At 41.8% G+C, this 21,212-nt stretch overlaps 1 protein-coding gene across 3 annotated transcripts in view; it reads right to left on the bottom strand.

Annotated features, from left to right (window-relative positions):
- The window catches only part of EML6 (EMAP like 6), a 280,912-nt gene extending 260,838 nt beyond the window's left edge, over positions 1-20,074 (bottom strand). For all 3 annotated transcript variants that reach the window (XM_008700449.2, XM_040623471.1, XM_040623472.1), the window contains exon 1: positions 19,878-20,074. In XM_008700449.2, the coding sequence (XP_008698671.2) occupies positions 19,878-20,074 (197 nt within the window). The remainder of the gene's footprint in view (positions 1-19,877) is intronic.
- Positions 20,075-21,212: the final 1,138 nt, after the last annotated feature.

Below are 21,212 nucleotides of genomic sequence, written 5' to 3' on the forward strand. Positions count from 1 at the left end.
AGGAATTTTGAAGTATGGCACGGACAGATCAGATCTATGCTTTCAAAGATAATTTCAGTGCTAGTATTATGCAGGAATTCTGGAAACCAGAACGACTTGTGGAAGCTTGCTTTTTTTTTTTTTTTTTGTAACTTGGTTTGTGTTCTTATTGTGAATGTTAACTTTGATATCTGGTTAAGGCGGTGTCTGCCAGGTTTCTCCACTGTAGTTCTTGCTTGTCCTTTGTAATTAGTAAGTATCTTGTAGTGAAGTCCTATGTAAATACCATGTTCCTCAACAAACTTTCATGGCGGGTTATAACATCTGTTGATTTTCTAACTCCATCAATCCAGCTATATTTTATAGCCGATGTTCTACTCAAGAAAGAGCCTTCTCTTTGATAAAGCAGGAAAAAACATCCAGTGGAAAAAAGACAGTCTCTTCAATAAATGGTGCTGGGAAAATTGGACAGCTACATGCGAAAGAATGAAACTTGACCACTCTTCACACCACACACAAAGATAAACTCCAAATGGATGAAAGACCTCGATGTGAGACAGGAATCCATCAAAATCCTAGAGGAGAACATAGGCAGCAACCTCTACGACATCGGCCACAGCAACCTTTTTTATGGCACATCTCCAAAGGCAAGAGAAACAAAAGATAAAATGAACTTGTGGAACTTTATCAAAATAAAAAGCTTCTGCACAGCCAAGGAAACAGTCAAAAAAACTAAGAGGCAGCCCACGGAATGGGAGAATATATTTGCAAATGACACTACAGATAAAAGACTGGTATTCAAGATCTACAAAGAACTTCTCAAACTCAATACACAAGAAACAAATAAACAAATCATAAAATGGGCAAAAGATATGAACAGACACTTTTCCAATGAAGACATACAAATGGCTAACAGACACATGAAAAAATGTTCAAAATCATTAGCCATCATCAGGGAAATTCAAATCAACCACACTGAGATACCACCTTACGCCAGTTAGAATGGCAAAAATTGACAAGGCAAGAAACAACAATTGCTGGAGAGGATGTGGAGAAAGGGGATCCCTCCTACATTGTTGGTGGGAATGCAAGTTGGTACAGCCACTCTGGAAAACAGTGTGGAGGTCCCTTAAAAAGTTAAAAATTGAGCTACCCTATGACCCAGCCATTGCACTACTGGGTATTTACCCCAAAGATACAGACGTAGTGAAGAGAAGGGCCATATGCACCCCAATGTTCATAGCAGCATTGTCCACAATAACTAAATCGTGGAAGGAGCCGAGATGCCCTTCAACAGATGACTGGATTAAGAAGATGTGGTCCATATATACGATGGAATATTACTCAGCTATCAGAAAGAACGATTTCTCAACATTTGCTGCAACATGGACGGCACTGGAGGAGATAATGCTAAGTGAAATAAGTCAAGCAGAGAAAGACAATTATCATATGGTTTCACTCATCTATGGAACATAAGAACTAGGAAGATCGGTAGAAGAAAGGGATAAAGAAGGGGGGGTAATCAGAAGGGGGAATGAAGCATGAGTGACTATGGACTCTGAGAAACAAACTGAGGGCTTCGGGGGGGTGGGGGAATGGGATAGGCTGGTGATGGGTAGTAAGGAGGGCATGTATTGCATGGTGCACTGGGTGTTATACGCAACTAATGAATCATGGAACTTTACATCAAAAACCAGGGATGTACTGTATGATGACTAACATAATATAATAAAAAAAAAGAAAGAGCCTTCTCTAAAACAAACAAACAAAGAGCTTTCTCTTCTCCCCATTAGTTATTTATACCACTACAGATGCATGCATTTTCATTTTATTCAGTGGTTTATGATTTGTGCTCGAATTTTCCCAGACATGACCAGTGGATGTCCCTGTAAGTTGGCTCTTAAGTCATTTTAACATCTCCCCTATTCTTTGAGCACTGCTGTACTTTCGGGCATAAGAAGCTCTTCCAAACTCATCTTGTCTGCGCCAGGCCTAAACTCGGCCTTTTTTGTAAGAAGCTCTGATCTTTTTTTGAGGAGAATTGTGTTTAGAAACCAAGTTCTGGGTGCTGTTCCTGCTGTTCATGTGTCATTGCGTGTCAGTCCTCTCAATGGACAGAGCAAGGAAATTGCGTGTGTGTGCATGTGTGTATAGTCATACTCACCTGTATCTGTATTTCTGTGCAAAAATTCTTTAAAATTTCTTGGATGGCTCCTAACCAGACCTACTGAATACGAATTTTTAGAACTGGGCTCATAAATCTGTATTTTTTTAAAGTTTAGCTAGGTTTTCAAACAGAGGATTGAGTAGCGGAGTGATAGCAGAGGCAGCAAAACCAGTCAGGAGGCTACTAGAACTGTCCAGACAAAAGTTAACAGGGGTGTGAACTAGGGTGGAAGCAGCAAGACACAGAGGACATGATCAACCATACTTGGGGCTGACTGGATAATGGAGATGAAACAGGGAGGGAGCAAGAGGCACTCAGTGTTTCCTGCTTAGATAACTGTCACTGCCGTGGCCCACACACTGTCATTTACACCGTCAGCACAGAACACATGTTTATTTAATTGAACATCCTCTCACTTTCCGCCTATAGATTATATAAAAATCCAAGTGACATTCCGGGAAGAAAATAATTATAAAACACTCTACAGTTTATATCTCTTCCATTACATTTTATCATATGGACTAAAAACTGAGTGTTATTCCAGGCAAGAAGGATGACTCGCGAATTCATTGTCAGCAGGGCAGGCTCTCACATAGATAAACATGGACTGGCCAAAGTGATTGTGTTCATGCTGACTATGCAGAATAATAGACCCACAAGGCTTTTTACCAAGAAGCAATGTCTGTAACAATATCTCTTACAGTAAAAAAAAAAAAAAAAAGAGCTAGAGTCTGCTGGAGATAGAAGTCATTAAGCAGAGATGACTGCTTACTATCACTGTAGCATAAAACTCACTGGAGCATGAGCAAAATATATAAAGGAGATGTAAGAAGAAAAGTAAAGCTAAAAGCAAATGACCCTTGAATTCTAACTGCTATAACAGAAAGTTTAAAACACAGATAAAAGTACATCCCAGAGAAAAATAACCATTCCACTATTTGCGTAGTAAAAGCAATTCATCAGTGATCTCTCATTGCCAAGTCCATGGGGCCCTTTCCCAGACTTACACTGGTGTACTCTGTTGGGACTGCTGAGGTCTCCTTGACACCCTCTTTGCTCTTGGCTACCAGGGCACTCTACTTACCTGGTTTTCCTCCTACTCCTGACTGTTCCTATCTGTCACAAGCACCTCTTTCTCTGCTGATCTCCTTAAAGTTGATCATCCTCAAAATCCTGGGGTTTTTTAAGATTTTATATATTTGAGAGTGAGAGAGTGAGCAAGAGAGAGACAGTGCATGAGCAGGGGGAGGGAGGGGGAGAAGCAGACTCCCTGCTGAGCAGGGAGCCCTAAGTGGGGCTCCATCCCAGGACCCCAAGATCATGACCTGAGCAGAAGGCAAACGCTCAACCAACTGAGCCACCCAGGTGCCCCAATCATCTTCAAAATCCTAACCCTGGCCTCTTCTCTTTCCTTCATATGGTCTCTGAGTCCTCATCCACTCCTGCATGCTCACTGCAACTCTCATGGCTCTCTACTGAGCAAGGGACCCATATATATGTACAATCACCTCTTGGATGTCTCACAGACACCTCAATTTATGCTGAAAGCTGAACTCATTACCCCCTGACCTTGAATGAGCTCCTCAATCTGTTTCAGTAAATGATAAGCACCATCCAACCAGGTGACTATGACAGAAATCTGACCATTACCTTATATATTCTTTCTCCCCCACTGCCTATCTCCAAACACCAGGAATCTAGACTCTTCAGAATATATTCACTGCTTTCTTCACATTACCACCATAATGATCTCACTCCTGAATAACTTCAAGTCCCTCCACTCTGCAATAATCCATTACCCACTGCAACCTGAGCAACCATCCCAGAGCCAAAATATAATGATGTTCCTTCCTCCAGAAAGTCTTCTCTGACCACCACTCCCTCTCATAAATGAGTTAGGTATATGTCTTAAGGCTCTCACATACTGTGGGCTGTCATAGAACTGAACACTCCAATCCCGCTCATCATTTATTTATGAGTACAGTCCTCATGGTCATAAATTCCTCAAGAGGAGATGCATGTTATTCACTGTTGGGTCCCCAGGACCTAGCACGGTGAATCACACATAGTAGACACTCAAGAAATCTTTGTTGCAAATCACTTTTATTCCTCTAAGTGAGAGGTTCTTAACCTGGAGCCCAAGTACCCCTTAACGGAATTCAGGAGGATTTATGTACTTCTATGCGCTAAAAACTACTAAAAAAATCTTTACTTTTACCAGCTCATAACAAGCTTTAGTATTTCCTATCATTCAGAGTGTAGGCAACAAATTATAGTAGTATTGGCAGTACCTCCACCTTGAGACCAGTAACATCACAGATATTTTCATATTACATTACAGTTGTAGCAGACCTCTCAAACACCGGGCATACTCATCACTACTTTGAAATCATCATTATTAAAACTGCTAGACCTTTCAAATGTATGAGTTAATAAAGCACATGTAAAATATTTTGTAACTATATTTCAAAAATAGTTAATTTTCTTTACAATCCTATTTATGTATTTTATTTTATGCATTAGGAGACATTGTTCTGTGATAGTGGGAGTATAAATTGATAAATGCGCTCTGGGAAACTGTATGGCAGGGCCTAGCAAAACTGATCCTATGTGCACCCTGTGCCCCAGAAGAGCCACTCCCACCTGCAATTGCATGTATATGTTTACTTGTACTAGAATGGTGACAGTAGCCACAAAATGCCCACCTACAGGAGAATGCGTAAATAAACTATGGTATTTCTACACAACAAAGATATGGAAGTGAGAATACTCATGTGGAAACACAGATGAATCTCATAAATAGAATGTTGACTGAAAGAAGCCAGACGCAAAAGGATGCATACCGTACCATTCTTTTTAAAAGTACAACATTCGGCAAAACTAATCTACACTGTTAGAAGTCAGAATAGAGGTTAACTTTGCAGTGGGGGTTACGGCAGGAAGAGGGCACGGGAGGGGGGCTCTGTGGTGCTGGTGATGTCCTAGTTCTTGATGTGGATGAGGGTTACAGGTGCACTGGTTTGTGAAGACTGATCCGAATGTGCGCTTTTCAGCATCTATAGAAAAGGACAGAACAAAACAAACCTACTATCCTGTGATGGGATCCATAGGCTTCGCCGTCTGTCAAAGGGGGTCTAAGAAAGAAGTCCTTTCTGAAGCAGAAATTCCAAGGGGATTATCTTAAAATGAACAAACATAAGTCATTCACTCATTCAAAAAATACTTATTGACCATCTTCTACATACCAGGCACCATTCTAGGCATTGCAGGCAGGGCAGTAACCAAAACAGTCCTGCCCAAATAGAGCTTATGTTCTAGTGAAGAGAGATAACAAGGAACGAAATAAATAAGAGCTAAGGAGAAAAATAAAACAGGGATGGACAATAAAGAATGTGCTGGAGAGGGGTCTGAATGTTAAGTAGGGTAGTCAGGGAAGTCCTTACTGAGATGACATTTGCAGGGACCTAAGGGAGGTGAGTAGTCACATGGATGTTTGGGGGAAGAAGCCAGACAGAAAGGACAGTGAGTGCAAAGGCTCTGAGACAGAAAAGCACCTGGGTTTTTAAGCAGCAGATAGGAGGTCAGTGTGGTTGCAGTGAGGCAAGGCATGGGGAGAAAATAGGTTAGATCACAGAGGTAACAGGAGGCCAAATTCCCCATAGAGGCTTAAAGGCCACTATAAGGACTTTGGCTTTTATTCTAAGGATTCTGAGAAGAGAATTGACATGACCTGACTTCTAATGCAACCAGATCAACTGGCTGCTGTGTTGAGAACAGAATGGGAGGGCAAAAATGGAAGCAGGGAGGAGGCAATGGGTAAGAGGTCTTGGGGAAAGAGCATGGAATGAGAAGAGGAGAGAACAGATGCCATGAGGAACACAAACACGTACACACATTCAAACAGACACGCAGATGCATTATTGCTGTCACATTTGCTGCTGCTGTTACTGAAATGGCTGAGAGCAATTTGCAGCCTTCATGACTCTTCACTCCTCAATAGTCCAGCACTTATCTCCTAAGACAAGTGCTTTCTCCTACGTAACCGCATTGCTACAACTGAATTCTGCTATTAACCTAATATGTGGGCCCATATTCAAATTTCACCAACTGTCCCAATACCATCATTTACAACAATCCTCCCCACCCCATTGCAGGATCTCACACTGCACTTAGTTGAATCCTTTTAGTCTCCTTTAATCTGGAACTGTTCCTCAATCTCTTGTCTGTTATGAGAATGACTTTTTTTTTTTTAAAGTATAGACCAGCTGCATTGAAGAAAGTCCCTTACTTTGCATTAGTCTATTTCCTCATGACTAGCCTCAGGTCGTGCATTTTGGGCAGGAATACCTGATAAGCAATGTTGAGGGACTCCTATATACACAAGGTAGACTTACAGCTAAGAGGAGATCAAGGTCAGTCAGGGAGGTGAGAGAAAACCAGAGGGCTACAACCTCCAGGACAGAAAAGGAAGGGTACTAAGGAGAGAGTGACCAACTGTACCCAATACTGTGAAGAGGTTAAGCTGGACACAGCCCCATTTAGCAGCGGAGGTCACTGGAGCCACTTCAGAGAAAGACTGCAGTGGCTGGTAGAGGGAGAAGCCAGTTCTTGATGTTAAGGAGTGAACAAGAGATAAGATGAAGATAGTAAATGGAGACAACTCAGAAGCACAGCACTTTGATTAGAATGGATTTTAGAGGGTCTTAGAGATCACACAGTCAGCCCACTCGTTTTTAGCTGAGGCCCATGTTAAGCACCATGCCCAAAGTCAGATCCCCCAGGACTGATTCCCCATAGGATGCCATGCTCCTGTTCCTGAGAAGTTTGGCATTGAAGGAAAAAGGCGTGGGGAGGAATCTCAAAGAAAAGGTTAATATAAATAAAGTAGAAATCCTCTGCCTTTAATGATCTTCCTAAAATGTCAATCGGCCTTTTTAAATGTTTAAGTCCTCCCACGGTCCCCATAATTTTCAGGAGGAGCTGTAAATCCCTTTGCGATCCAGCCCCAGGCCCCTTGCTCAGCTTCATCTCCCACAGTCTCTTCCTTACTCCCACAGTGCTGAACCACAGAGTCTCTTCAGGAGCCCCGGCTCCTGAGCCCCTGAGCCTTGCACAAGCCGTTCCCTCCTTGGTGTTCCTTCCCTCCCCTCTTCTCTTTCCACCTGGCCTGCCAAATTGCTCTTCATCCTTCAAAAGTCACTGTCTCCAGGAGGCCTGCCCTTGAATGCCTACTTCTCTATCTTTGAGTGAAACTTGTCCGGGCCAGGAATGACTTTGCTTCATTTAGAGCCAGCAGATGCTACTTTACAATCTCTGCAAACATCCTTCTTGCAAACGTTACCTCATATTTTCAAAAGTTGCTTAAAAGATCACCATGTTTCTTAAATCTAAAAGGATATGAATCAAGATTTTCCTCATAATACAGTCAAAAAATCTTAAGTCATTAAAAAAAAGTGTTTCATTCATTATAAGATCCATGGACATATTTCAGAAGAAAAACATGGTGTCTTCAATGGCTGGATTTTTCATGTAGAACAGGAAAACAGTAGAAGGAAAGAGCCAGATAGGATTTGGAGTCTGACTTAAGAGCAATGCAGTGGGGGTGCCTGGGTGGCACAGCGGTTAAGCGTCTGCCTTCAGCTCAGGGCGTGATCCTGGCGTTACGGGATCGAGCCCCACATCAGGCTCCTCTGCTATGAGCCTGCTTCTTCCTCTCCCGCTCCCCCTGCTTGTGTTCCCTCTCTCGCTGGCTGTCTCTATCTCTGTCAAATAAATAAATAAAATCTTTAAAAGAAAAAAAAGAGCAATGCAGTGATTAGTCATTATTGCCATCCAAATATTTTTTTAAAACAAGATTCCGAATCCTGCCTCTAAGTTCCAGCTGACAATGTATTTTCAGAATTTTCTCTTCTTGAAGTATGTATAGAATGAGTCCTATAGAAATATCACCTCCAGAGGCACCTGAGTGGCTCGGGGCGCCTGGGTGCCTCAGTCGTTAGGCGTCTGTCTTCTGCCCAGTGCATGAGTCCTGGGATCGAGTCCCGCACTGGGCTCCCTGTTCTGCTGGGAGCCTGCTTCTTCCTCTCCCACTCCCCCTGCTTGTGTTCCCTTTCTCACTGGCTGTGTCTCTCTTTGTCAAATAAATAAATAAAATCTTAAAAAAAAAAAAGAAATATCACCTCCATTTCAGACCTCACTCCTTACAAATAATTTGAGATATGAAAAACTAACAACAAATAAAATATATGTTAAGCATTTACTAAGCCCACAACGTGTGCCACACAAGGGAACATACTCAGAACTCAGATCAGGTCGAGAGATGGGTAAGTCAACAAACACAACACAATGCAATGACTCCAGAAGGCAGGTACTTGCATTGTGGTCTGCACATACAGAGCAAGAAGGGCCTAAAATAGGCTTTTGAGTTGTCAGGTAAGGCTTCAGGGGGAGATGACACTACATTGAGATTGAAGGCGGAATGAGACTGCACAAGGAGAGAAGTGAAGGGTCATTGCAGGCAGCCAAAATGGCATGTGCAAGGATGAAGATAGGAAGCTGGGCTCAGGGAACTGCAAGGAGTTTGATGTGGCTGGAGGATGTCAGAAGGACAAGGAGGGACATCAGGATGGAGGAGGAGCCAGGAACCAGATTGTAAGAAGCCTTGGAGACTCTGTTAAAGGAGCTTGAACCTTATCCTGTGCAATAGGGAGCCTTGGGTAGCTTCTAAGTCTGGCTTTAGGAAGATTCATTTTCAACACCTGTTAGATGGCCAACCTCACAAAATCATCTAAGGGTCCACCCACGTCACTCACAGCCAGGGCTGGTGTTCAACAGATGTGCACCAGTATCTGTGCCAGGTAAATGAATATAAAAATATTTATTCACCAATTGGTAAAGACCTGTGCCACCAACATCACCTTGCAGGCTGCGCCAGTCCCAGGAAGCCTCCTGTGAGTGCCATCTGACCACCTCCCTGGTGCCAGCCCTGTTAGCATCAGCCCCCATTCGCATATGCTCCCCTCTCCCGCCAGACCCCACTAAGGAGAAAACACCCTCAATAGTAGCACTGGCACCCCAGTAGGCAAATGTGCGATGTCCACTTCACTCTCCGAGGCTGTGGTCGCCAGCCATTGGCCAGCATTCCCCAGAGACACTCTGGCATGGCCTCTTATGAGAACTGAAATTCCATGGTGTGTCATATCACCAATATTTTGTACTTAAGCCCTCTTAATATTCCTTCCTTACCTTTTCTTGCCCTCAACTCAGTATTTCTCATCACTGTCCTGTTTTTTTCTATCAAGAAATAGTTTGCCTCCTCTTCTTATCTACCTCCTCTAGTAGAGCTCCCATTTGTCCTTCTCTTAGCCCATATCTCCCTTATCAGACAATCTTTCTTTTTTAAAATTTTAATTCCAGTGTAGCTAACATAGTGTTATATTAGTTTCAGGTGTACAATATAGTGATTCAACACTTGCATACAACACCCAGTGCTCATCATGATGTGTACTCCCAATCCCCTTCACCTATTTTACCCATCCCCCTACCCACCTCCCCTCTGGTAACCATCAGTTTGGTCTCTATAGTTAAGTGTCTGGTTTTGTTTTTTCTCTCTCTTTTTTTCCCCTTTGCTTGCTGTTTTGTTTCTTCAATTTCACATATGAGTGAAATCATATGGTATTTCCCTTTCTCTGACTGGCTTATTTCACTTACCATTATACCTTCTAAATCCATCTATGTCATTACAAATGGCAAGATTTCATTCTTTTTTATGGCTGAATAGTTTCCATTGTATATTTATACCACCTCTTCTTCATCCATTCATCTATCGATGGACACTTGGGCTGCTATTATAGTTTAGCTATTGTAAATAATGCTGCAGTAAACATAGGGGTGCATATATCCCTCTGAATTAGTGTTTCATTTTCTTTGGGTAAATACCAGTAGTGCAATTACTACAACAATTAATCATAGGGTAGTTCCATTTTTAGTGTTTTGAGGAACCTCCATACTGTTTATCACAGTGGCTGTACCTGCTTGCATTCCCACCAACAGTGCACATCCTCACCAACACCGCTTGTCTCTTGTGTGATTTTAGCCATTTTGACAGGTGTGAGGTGACATCCACTGTGGTTGATTTGCATTTCCCTGATGATGAGTGATGTTGAGCGTCTTTTCATGTGTCTGTTGGCCATCTGTATGTCTTCTTTGGAGAAAGGTCTATTCGTGTCTTCTGCCCATTTTTTTATTGGATTATTTGGGGGTTTTGGGGTTGTGTTAAGTTCTTTATATATTTTGGATATTAACCCTTCATCAGATATGTCATTTACAAATATCTTCTCCCATTCAGTAGGTTGTCTTTTAGTTTTGTTGGTTGTTTCCTTTGCTGTGCAGAAGTTTTTTTTTTATTTTGATGTAATCCCAATAGTTTGTTTTTGCTTTTGTTTCCCTTGCCTCAGGAGACACATCTAGAAAAATGTTGCTACAGCCAATATCAGATAAATTACTGCCTGTGTTCTCTTCTAGGATTTTTATCCTAGGTTTCAGGTCTCACATGTAGGTCCTTAATCCACTTTGAGTTTACTTTTGTGTATGCTGTTTCATTCTTTTGCATGCTGCTGTCTAGTTTTCACAACACCATTTGTTGAAGAGACTGTCTTTTCTTCATTGCATATTCTTACCTCCTTCATCAAAGATTCATTGATCATATAATTGTGGGTTTCTTTCTGGGCTTGCTATTCTGTTCCTTTGATCTATGTGTCTATTTTGTGCCCGTACCATACTGCTTTGATTACTACAGCTTTGGAATATAACATGAAGTCTGGAATTGTGATACCTCCAGTTTTGTTTTTTCAAGATTGCTTCAGTTATTCAGGGTCTTTTGTGGTTCCACACAAATATTAGGATTGTTTGTTCAAGTTCTGTGAAAAATCCTGTTGGTATTTTGATAGAGATTGCATCAAATCTGTAGGCTGCTTTGGGTAGTATAGACATTTTAACAATATTTTTTCTCCCAATCTATGAGCATGGAATGTCTTTCCATTTCTTTGTGTCATCTTCAATTTCTTTCATCAATGTTTTATAGTTTTTAAAGTACAGGTCTTTCACCTCTTTGGTACATTTATTCCTAGGTATTTTATTATTTTTGCTACAATTGTAAATGGAAGTGTTTTCTTAATTTCTCTTTCTGGTACTTTGTTATTGGTATATATAAATGCAACCAATTTCTGTGTATTAATTTTGTATGCTGTGACTTTACTGAATTCATTTATCAGTTCTAGTAGTTCTTTAGTGGAGCCTTTAGGGCTTTCTATCTATAGTATCATGCCATCTGCAAAGAGGAAAATTTTTCTTCTTCCTTACCAATCTGAATGCCTTTTATTTCTTTTTGTTGTCTGATTCCAGTACTCTGTTGAATAAAAGTGGTGATAATGGACATCCTCGTCTTGTTCCTGACCTTAGGGGAAAAGCTCTCAGTTTTTCCCCATTGAGTATGATGCTATCTTAGACAAAGTTTCTTAAAGGGGCAGCCCTCTGAGACATGGCCCCACCTTGTAGGCTATACTTGATTGGACTGGGTGGACATCCTGTCCAGTGCTAAGCCAATTAGATTCTCTTTCCTGGAAATTTGGATTTAAAATGCAAAAGACTGATCGATTCAACTGGTACTGTAGGACCAAGCTGGATAGTCATGTGTGCAGAGGGGCTGAGATGAACTCTGGAGAGGAATGACTATGTGCAAAGTAAATCACTGAACTAAGAAGCCAGTCTGCAGTCACAGAATATCAAAGCATATATTACCCAGAGAGAGGCAGAGATATGAATTTGCAAGAATCTGTGATTCTTACAAGAGAAAGAACTAGGGAAAGAGAAAGAAATAGCTGCCTGATAACTGTGCAATGCCTGAAAGGCCAGCCTACTCCCTATAATTGAGTTCCCAAAGATTCTCTTGTCATCTTATGATCCTCTCCTTAACTGTGTTTCTTTGAAAAAGTTTCAGTTTCTTGCAACTGATCTCTTATTTAGAAGGCATCCTGTCATTTGTGGGTCCTGTTTTATTCTTACCCATAAAATCAATTCACAATGAACACAGAAAAATGTTTTAATGACACTGTTAAATAGCAGCTACACTTAACATGAATCCTCGTGCCTTAAAATAATTCTCGATGGCTTTAGATTAATTCTCTGACCAACCTATTTAGGTACTGCCAGTCCAGAGAAAGATTCTTTCCTCTCAGGCAGTTACTGCTGGCCTGCCACTCCCCTCCTTCACGCAAATGGGAAAAGGGGTGGCAAAAAACTAGTGGGCAACTGTGGAATACTTCAGCTACTGGGCTGAGGTCAGCCAGGTGCCTGCCTCCCACTGGGGGAAGAAAGGAATGAACTGATAAAGGGGTAGAGGTCAAGGGGCACAATCTCTGACTACACTCCCTCTGCTTTCCCTTCTGCTCCTTCAAGAGATCTCTCTCCAGCACCAAGGCCAAACGCTGGAAACTCATTTTTAAAAAGCAAGAATCTTTGGGAGTAAACAAAGCCAATGAATAGACTGTTGCTGGTCCCTAAAACAGAAGTTACTAAACGATGCACTGGCTCCTCAAAGTATAAATATGGTTTTATTCTTTAAATATATAAAAATCTACACATCCTTATAGTTTCTAACACCATCTTTTCAAATAGGACAGCAACCAAAACCTCAGATTTCTATTACTTCTAAGTTAATTTTTTAATGATTATTTCAGTTCCTGGGTCTCCACATGTTCAGTATCCTCTAAATGAGAATAATGGGCGCTCTGCTAGGGGAATTCAAAGGTTATAGACATCCATCTCCTTAACTTGTTCCAATCAGTGACTGCTTGGTTCTTTCTGGAGCATTCAGAACACAGGTCTAGGTGCCATCTTAGTGAAAAAAATTAATTCTGTTAATTTAAGAATTTAACAAATGTATAGATCATATACATTATTACAAGTCTATTTTTGCTAGCTGTCAATCTCATTTGGGTTGAAAAACAACACTGTTCTACTGAGCTCTGAAACATACCAGTGAGCTCCCTACACTCTTGCTGTGGCCTGTGGCTAGAAGCATTGGCATAATTTGGGAGCTAATTAGAAATGCAGACTGTCAGGCCTCATACCAGACTTACTGCGCAGAAGCTAGATGTTAGCTTGTGCTCAGGTGACTTCTATGAACAATGATACATGAAAAGAAATCTCTGCTCTCAAACACCTTAATTACACTTAAGACCAATCCACGTATGACAAATTTGGGTTAAACCTACAAGAGAAACCTGACTGCTGAAGATGTGTAGTCTGGGGGCTTAAGAAAGGCTTTCCATGTGGTTTCAGAAAAAGTAAGTCCCAGAAGCAAAGCCATCATGTCAGCCTTCCCAGCAGCTTCCTTTTTGGGTGGCAAGAATGTCACCTATATCGCAAAAGTGTTCAGATCCAAATCCTTGTGGGTAGGAGAGGCCTTAGGCCAGCTCTGCTTAGAAGTGCTGCCATTGAACAGTATTTCACTTACCACAATATAATCTACATTCTGATTGACTGTTGGTTGTAGGGCCAATATCATTCTTTGTAAGAGAGTATATTCCAGTACAATGTTTTCAAACAATGACCCATTATATAGTAACCATTTTTTCTAAGTAAAAACATGGTCATATATTCTGAATAATAGAGACCCACGATATGATAAGAACAAGTATATCTATAACAATAGTTGAATGGAATATTTGTGACTGTCCAGGAAAATCTAGGACATATGGTACCAAGACCCCTGAGGCATTAATGACCTGGATGAGAATTACAATGACCTTGGTCTTTCTCTGGGTATCTACACCAGAATTCTGGGCACACCAAAGTCCTCCTCACCCTGGTGCCTTCGCATGTAACCTCTCCACTCCCAAGCCAGCTTCACTTATCTGCCCCTTTTCACCCTTCAGGTCTCAGCTAAATGCCATCTCCCTAAATAGCTGCTCTGGAATTCTATGGCAGGTAGTTCCCACCAACCCAGTTTCTCTCTCTGACCATTCCCTTCTCAGTACTTTTTACAATCTATGTTTACCATGTCTTCTTATTCATTCATTGTTAGTCTCCACCACCAGAATGGAGGCAAAAATGTGGTCTTGTTCACTGCTGCACTCCCTGCACTTGGTACCTTCTAGAGAGTAAATGAGGTTTTGATGAATAAACAAGTAAAATGTTCCCAATTTAGGGAATAAATAAATCTTAATTAAAGAATTACCAAATAGGGACGCCTGGGTGGCTCAGTCGGTTAAGCACCTGTCTTCAGCTCAGGTCATGATCTCAGGGTCTTGGGATCGAGCCCTATATCGGGCTCCCTGCTGAGCAGGGAGCCTGCTTCTCCCTCTGCCTGCTGCTCCCCTGCTTGTGTTTCTCCCTCCTTCTCTCTCTGACAATAAAATCTTTTTAAAAAATTACCAAATAGACTATAGCTTATTAATAAGAATAACAATAATTAGATTATTTACAAAGATATCATAAACTTCCATCAAAGCCTTTCACTTCATGCTCTTGCAAATGAACAGGATCAAATGAATAGTTGATGGTACCACCGAGTAACTTTGCTTAAATCTCTTTCCTTCTCAGAGCCTTTTCCCTCTGAGAGCCACTCCCACCGAGTAAAATGAGAAGACTACCTCTCAGAGATGGGAGAGAGGGAAATGAGATGACACAGATACATATATAAAAGTATCTAGTACAGAACAGGTACTCAACTCAATATGGGTTTGATTCTTTATAATTACTTCCATGTTTCCCTTATTCAAACTGGTCAAGGGACTAAAGAATATGAAATCACATTTCCAGACCCTCATGTGAACCTGTTTACTCAATACTCCAGACCAAACCATGGCTGTTAGACCCCTCTCTTCAAATCCAACAAGTTCAATTGTATTTGCAGGACCACATTATTTTAGTCATGTCACAATTGAGACTTAATATTTTAAAATATGTCTGGTAGGTCATTGTTTCAGATCATTGTTTCAAAGCTGGTAATGTTCCTAAGGTGAACTTGAACATGGTTCCACTTCTAGACTGAGTTCTAGCAATCAGCTTCAAATACTCCTGATAAACTGATAAGCACCAGATTGATAAACAGAGTAACAAGAAGCAAAAAGCTCACAAAGTTCTAGTTAGAAATAAGGCACAGTGGTAGGGACCACAGTGACTGAGAAAAAAAACAGTTTGTAAAACAGTGAAGCAATAACTTTGGGCTTTGGAATCAGATAGCTTTGGGTTCCAATTCCATTCTATAGTCTGCTAAATAGTGACTGCGGGCAAGATCCTTAGCCCCTCTGTGCCCTGGTCTCCTCACCAGTAAACTAGGACTAACAATAGTACCAATGTCATGAGGTTGTTAAGAGGATGGATGAGATAAATCTGTACACACATTTATTTAGTGCTGAGTCCGCACTCAAGAAATGTTGGCTCTGGTTATTAAATGTATTCTATCCTCAAAGATCTTATATATACTTACAAATGAAAATACTCGGAATGAAAGAAAAGTACTAAATGATACACATTAAGTGAGGAACAGTGGTCATGAAAGATGCAAAACTTTAGGAGTGCAAGGCGCGCCTTCCTCTAAGGATGGTATAGGGTCTCATGGGAGTGGTGAAGCTGAAGCAGATGGGCCCAAGCAGGGCATGGATACAAACAGGCCCGCTGCGGTGGGCACTTACTGTTTGCCAAACACTCTGGGGCACCCTGTGTGTAATCTCCACAAGCTACAAGGCAGATACCTTTAAATCTCCAATTTGTAGATGAGAAGCTGTTTTACTGATGATAGCTAAGCCTCACAGGGGTTTAGTAATTTTCCCAAGTTGTCCAATTGGTGGCAGATCTGGGTTTAAAATCAAATCTGTCTGACAACCCACCACTGTGCCATTGTTGGGGAGAAGGGTTGATGGGTAGATAAATCATTCCAGTATGAGGCAGGAAAGAACAGAGTAATCTTTTTATATGGCCAGTGGGAAGCAAACAATTTATACTTAAAAAAAAAAAAAAGGAAAATAAGGGAGGAAAGGTTGGTTAGGGCCAGAAGGAATGGAAAGCTAAGGAGTTTAAACTTCCGCTGGTGGACAATGAACAATCTTTTTTGTTTAAGGTGTAAGTGTGTGCTTTTAATGAAATACTAGTAATGCCCCCACTAAGAGCAGGTAGGTATTGAATACCAGCACAGGGCCAGGTCCCAGTCTAAACCATTTGCATACGTTCCCTCCAAAAGTTACAGTTTGCAATTTAGGTATTATTATCCCCATGTCACATATAAACAAGTGGTCAAGCCACTCATTCGGATGACTCCAGTAAACAGCACAGTGGGGTTCACCACTGAGTGTGTGCAAGGTCAAAGTCAATACAAAGTCCTTCCCCTGAAAGAGTATTGCAGAAAAACCTTCCTTGCAATACAGAGTGAAAAAATAAGAAAAAGGAAAATGGAGACAGGGAACTAGTCAGAAACAATATACCAACCCAGAGTAAGGAGATAAACGTCTTAAATGGAGTCACTGAAAACGGAAGGGAGATGACAGAGAGCAAAATGTGTTCATGACCTTTTCTTTCATTTACTCCATTTGTGTCATGATGCGCTACCTGAAGTAGAAACCAAGTTAGTGAATATTCCAGTCTCTGTTGCCAGCCTTGCCTCTAAGCCTGCACTGAGTCCTGTTGTTAGTCTGAGAGCAAACATTTCTAGTATTTACCTGTCCTGTCACAGCGCTATCAGGGCTAAAACAGGCATCATCCTCTAATCTGTTATCTGTACTGAAGGGTAATCATTCAAAAGAATAAAACTAAGCCTCCACATCCAATAAATCATATTATGCTTCACATATCAACATTTTAAAAAATCTGACTTAAACACATAGTCTGTCAAATCAGGAAGACACATATGCTAACGCTCTGGTGAGCTCTGCCAAATCCTATTATTATTAAAGTTCATCGTGATCTCAGAGAGCACACGGTTTTATAAAATGGAGTATGGTATCAATATTTGTTGGGCTGCTTTCTAGTTAATATTCTGGGGAAAGTAGAACAATAAATAAAGCAGAGGAAATACATGCACTATGAATATAGCTTTCAAGCTAAGGAAAAAGCTAACAGACAACTACTTACATTGTCTCATTTGAAAGAATCAAGAGTTAGAAGCTTGAACAATCATATAATGTTTCCAAAAATCCAAAATATTTTTGCACTGAAACCTTAGCTGTAGTCTTCCTCATTCAATAGCTAACTGCAATATGTTAAGTGGAAAAATCAGTAGTGTAACAGGAACATGAGTTGAAATTCATAAAGATAAAAGAGCATAATTTTCCTGTCCATATCCACAGTTAATACATAAAGATTCCCAACAATTTACAGTATTAATTTGAAATACTCAATATATTTCTGGGAGTAAAATTATGAAAGAAATGGCACTCGAGAGTCTCACTAAGGCTAAAAACAAATGTTGTCTGCATACTGCATTTATCAGAAAAAGATATATATGTAAGATAAAGCAAAGTAACAGCATAAACAGTCTAATTTTACAGCTTTTAATTACATAATGATCTACGGTTTGTGTTTTTAACGTTGGACTTAATTTTATTCCTATGTGCAAAGACATATACATGGACATTAAAGAATTCTGTTCACCTGTACACACTCAGACTCAACCAAGTATCACCCAAAATTTAGCAGTAAAGTCCAGTCTCCGAGGGTAGGCTTATTACTATGCCACCACTCAGTGTAAAGACACAACTACCTTCATAATAGACCAGAAGCTAAATTGTGGTTTTTTTTCATCGCCTGAGGCTTCCTGCAAACCAGTTATACAAACAGCTTCATTCACCTTTTTTTCCAATCTGAGTGTTTAACTAAGCCATATATCATCACAATCCCACTAGTCCAGCTGTCTGTCATCACAGCGGTTTACTGCAACTCCACCCTTTCCCTCCTTCAGTTTCAACAGTGCATTTCTTTCTTTCTTTTTTTTTCCTACTAGAGAAAAAAAAATTAAGATTAGGAGTTCAAACCCTCAAAGTAGTTCAGTGAGCTGTCACAACAATATTATTTAACCCCAGGGAATTTTCTGTTTAATTGCCACTCTCTCCATTCCCCCAAAGGACTACATCTTATTTAGATGGTGTAATGGAAAGCACTGCATTAAGAAAGACAGAGCAAAAACATAATGGGTTTAAATTTTTAAACATCTAACCTTTTCACAAGTCACTTTTAATCATTTGCACCTGTGACTTCAATAATCAGCCTGGCAATTAGAGAAGGAAAACCTCCAGGACAGACGGGGCCCCAATCACAACCCTTATTGTATCAGGGAGCAAAGAAAAGAGCTATTTTCTCATATGTGACAAGAAGAAAGTTTTACATATCAGCTCCACCCAACCTTGGGAATAGTAGAGCTCTTAGTATTCAAAATCTTCATTTTCTAAAAGTCAAGATTTTTAAAAATACATATCCTACTGTATTTTCAAATATTAAGTTTTTACCTTTTGTAACAATTTTTCAACTGTAGGGCTCAGGAAAAAAAGGGGGGGATTGCAGAATAAGCACAACACTAGGAGGGGGGTAAAAAGCAAGACTTTTAAATCATTCTCCCCAAGGAGAAATCAAAACCATTAACATTACACCACATAACCATTTATTTCATTATGAAAGGCAAACTTAGAACACAAGTGGTAATATTCTGAAATGTGATAGAAGTTGTTCTACATCAATGAACACACAAGTTTGGAAGGCACGAATATGGTCTCTGTCAGTTGTAGTCTATCCTCAGCAAGTCATTTGCCCCGTGGGTGAGGCTCCCATATGGAAATCTTCCTTAACTGCTGAAGGCTGAATGGGATTCCCTGTGAACAGCATCTGGACCACACCTTGTTTGGTCACAGAAGCAGCTGACAAGAAGTAGAGGAAAATGCATCTGGTCCAGAGATGACAGGACAGGACCAAGAATCAAAATATGTCCCTCCACAGTTTAACAGGGAAGGCCCCTTAAAATGTCTATTTATCCAGTTGTGTTTTTCTAATCAGTCTTGACCACCCACTGCCAGATGTTGGTCATTCTGGGGGCTGACTGGTAGGATTTTGTGGTCCAGCAGCTGCCAGGCTTTTATAACCTCAGTGATGTTGTGGAAGCATCCATTTAGAGTATAAATATGTTTGGCATTAAAACACTGCCAAGTGAAATATTAGAAAACAAACTCCCCACCCATTGCAGAAATTTTCCAGTTTCAAAGCATCTGGGATGAAGATTCCAAATTACCTGTAGCAAAATTTCTTCTAGATTTTTTTAACCCTCTTGCTTGTTGAGGAACCTACTGAGGAGCCTGCCAAAGATGACATCCACCGTTCAGATTACTGGTCCTACATTTACACAGTTAGGGCAGGAAGAAGTGTTTGATGGTTCCCCGGGATCCTTCCACTTGTAGCAGGAATGAACACCCAAAAAGCAGCGGGACACTCAACTCCTTAGAGATTTAAAAGCCTTCCAGAGGAATAAGAGGAAGGAGATCTCTCCCTCCCCACCTGCACCCCCCACCCTGTTTCTGCCCTAGCTTTAGAATGAGCAGCCCTTCTGTAATTCCATACAGTTCCAGAGAGAATCCTTAACTCCAGAGGGCTCCTGGATCTGACCCCAGGAAAGCCCGTTTGGTCATCCTTCTCCTCACCTTTCTAATCTCCACACCCAACCCTTCCCCACGACCCCAGGCCACCTCCTTACCTGATAATGTCGTCGTTGTGTCCCAAGAAGAATTTTTGGCTGTGCTCTCGGGTGTTATAAACCACCCCGACCCCAGCCACAAAGTAGACCACCTCCTTGCCGGCCGTGTAGTACAGGTTGTTGCGGCACTGGTGACCCCGGTACCCGTACACCCACTCCAGCCGGAGCTGGCAGCTGGGAGCTGTCCGATCCGCCATGATAAGCCGACCCCACTCGCCCCCCGGCCCCCCCGCGCGCGGGTCCGCGGCCCCTGCGCGCCGGGTCTGTCCTCGCCAAGACTCGGGCTGCGGAGGACCTGCAAGGCCTCAGTGTGCAGCGCCGGGCGCTGATTTCCGCGGCGACGCACAGACACAGCCCAGTGCGCCCGCCGCCACCATCATCCGCCGCCGCCGCCGGAGACAAGCCGCCGGTGCGCGGCCGCCAGACCCCGCCGGGCGCCCCGGCTCCCTCTCCCGGGGCAAGGCGTCTTCGCGGGCGCCAGCACCCGCAAGCGCACGCCTCACTGCACCTGCGGGCTTCGGCCCCCAGGAGAGGTTCTTGGGGGGGTCACCCCGCCTTTTAAATCAGGGATCTGCATATCCAAACACTGATTACCCAGTTCGCTCACTGAAGTTTGCAGTGCGTGGGGGCTTCGCAGCAGGCAATGGGATTTATTCTGTGACAGCTTTGATTTGACAGAGAACCCGGGTAAGCTTTGCCACCACCATCGTTGGATCCGAAACTGACAGTCTATACCCAGGATGCAAGAGAGAGGAAGAAAGAAACATTTTTTGTATAAATCACCAGCCCAAAAAAACGATCCCCAAACTAAACCAAGTTCTTTTTTTTTTTTTTTTTTTTTTTTTTGGTCAACTGGTCCCCCTTTTCCCCTCCAGATCCATCTCCTTAATGATATTAAATATGTCCTAAACGCTTCCGGCTGGCGGTTGCTGATACGATTTGAGAGAATACTTTGATTCCCCATTAAGCCAGGGCGAAAATGCAATGGTCATTTTTTAGATGCTCCAATTTAAAATTCGTATCTTCCGTGAACCCTCTCTTGGCCGGGGGTGGGGGGGAACATAAAGAACTTAGCAGTTCTCACAAATCAGCAACTCCAACTGCAAGCGTCATAAGATTTTTCTGAACTGGAGGAAACGAGACTCTAGTGCAGTTGGAGGCAGGAAAGCGCTATCTACTAATGCTCCTGGTCCAAAAGAAATTAAATAATTAACAAGTGGTAAAAATCGTGCACCCCTCTTCAGGAAGGTCTGAGCTATCTACGGGGAGCTCAAGGGTTAGCCTCCAGTCCGGCGGGGGGTAGGGGGACAGAGACGCCCCCCCCCCCACCGCACC

The sequence above is a fragment of the Ursus maritimus genome, unplaced genomic scaffold (assembly GCF_017311325.1).
Source record: "Ursus maritimus isolate PB19 unplaced genomic scaffold, ASM1731132v1 scaffold_6, whole genome shotgun sequence".
Lineage (NCBI taxonomy): Eukaryota > Metazoa > Chordata > Mammalia > Carnivora > Ursidae > Ursus > Ursus maritimus.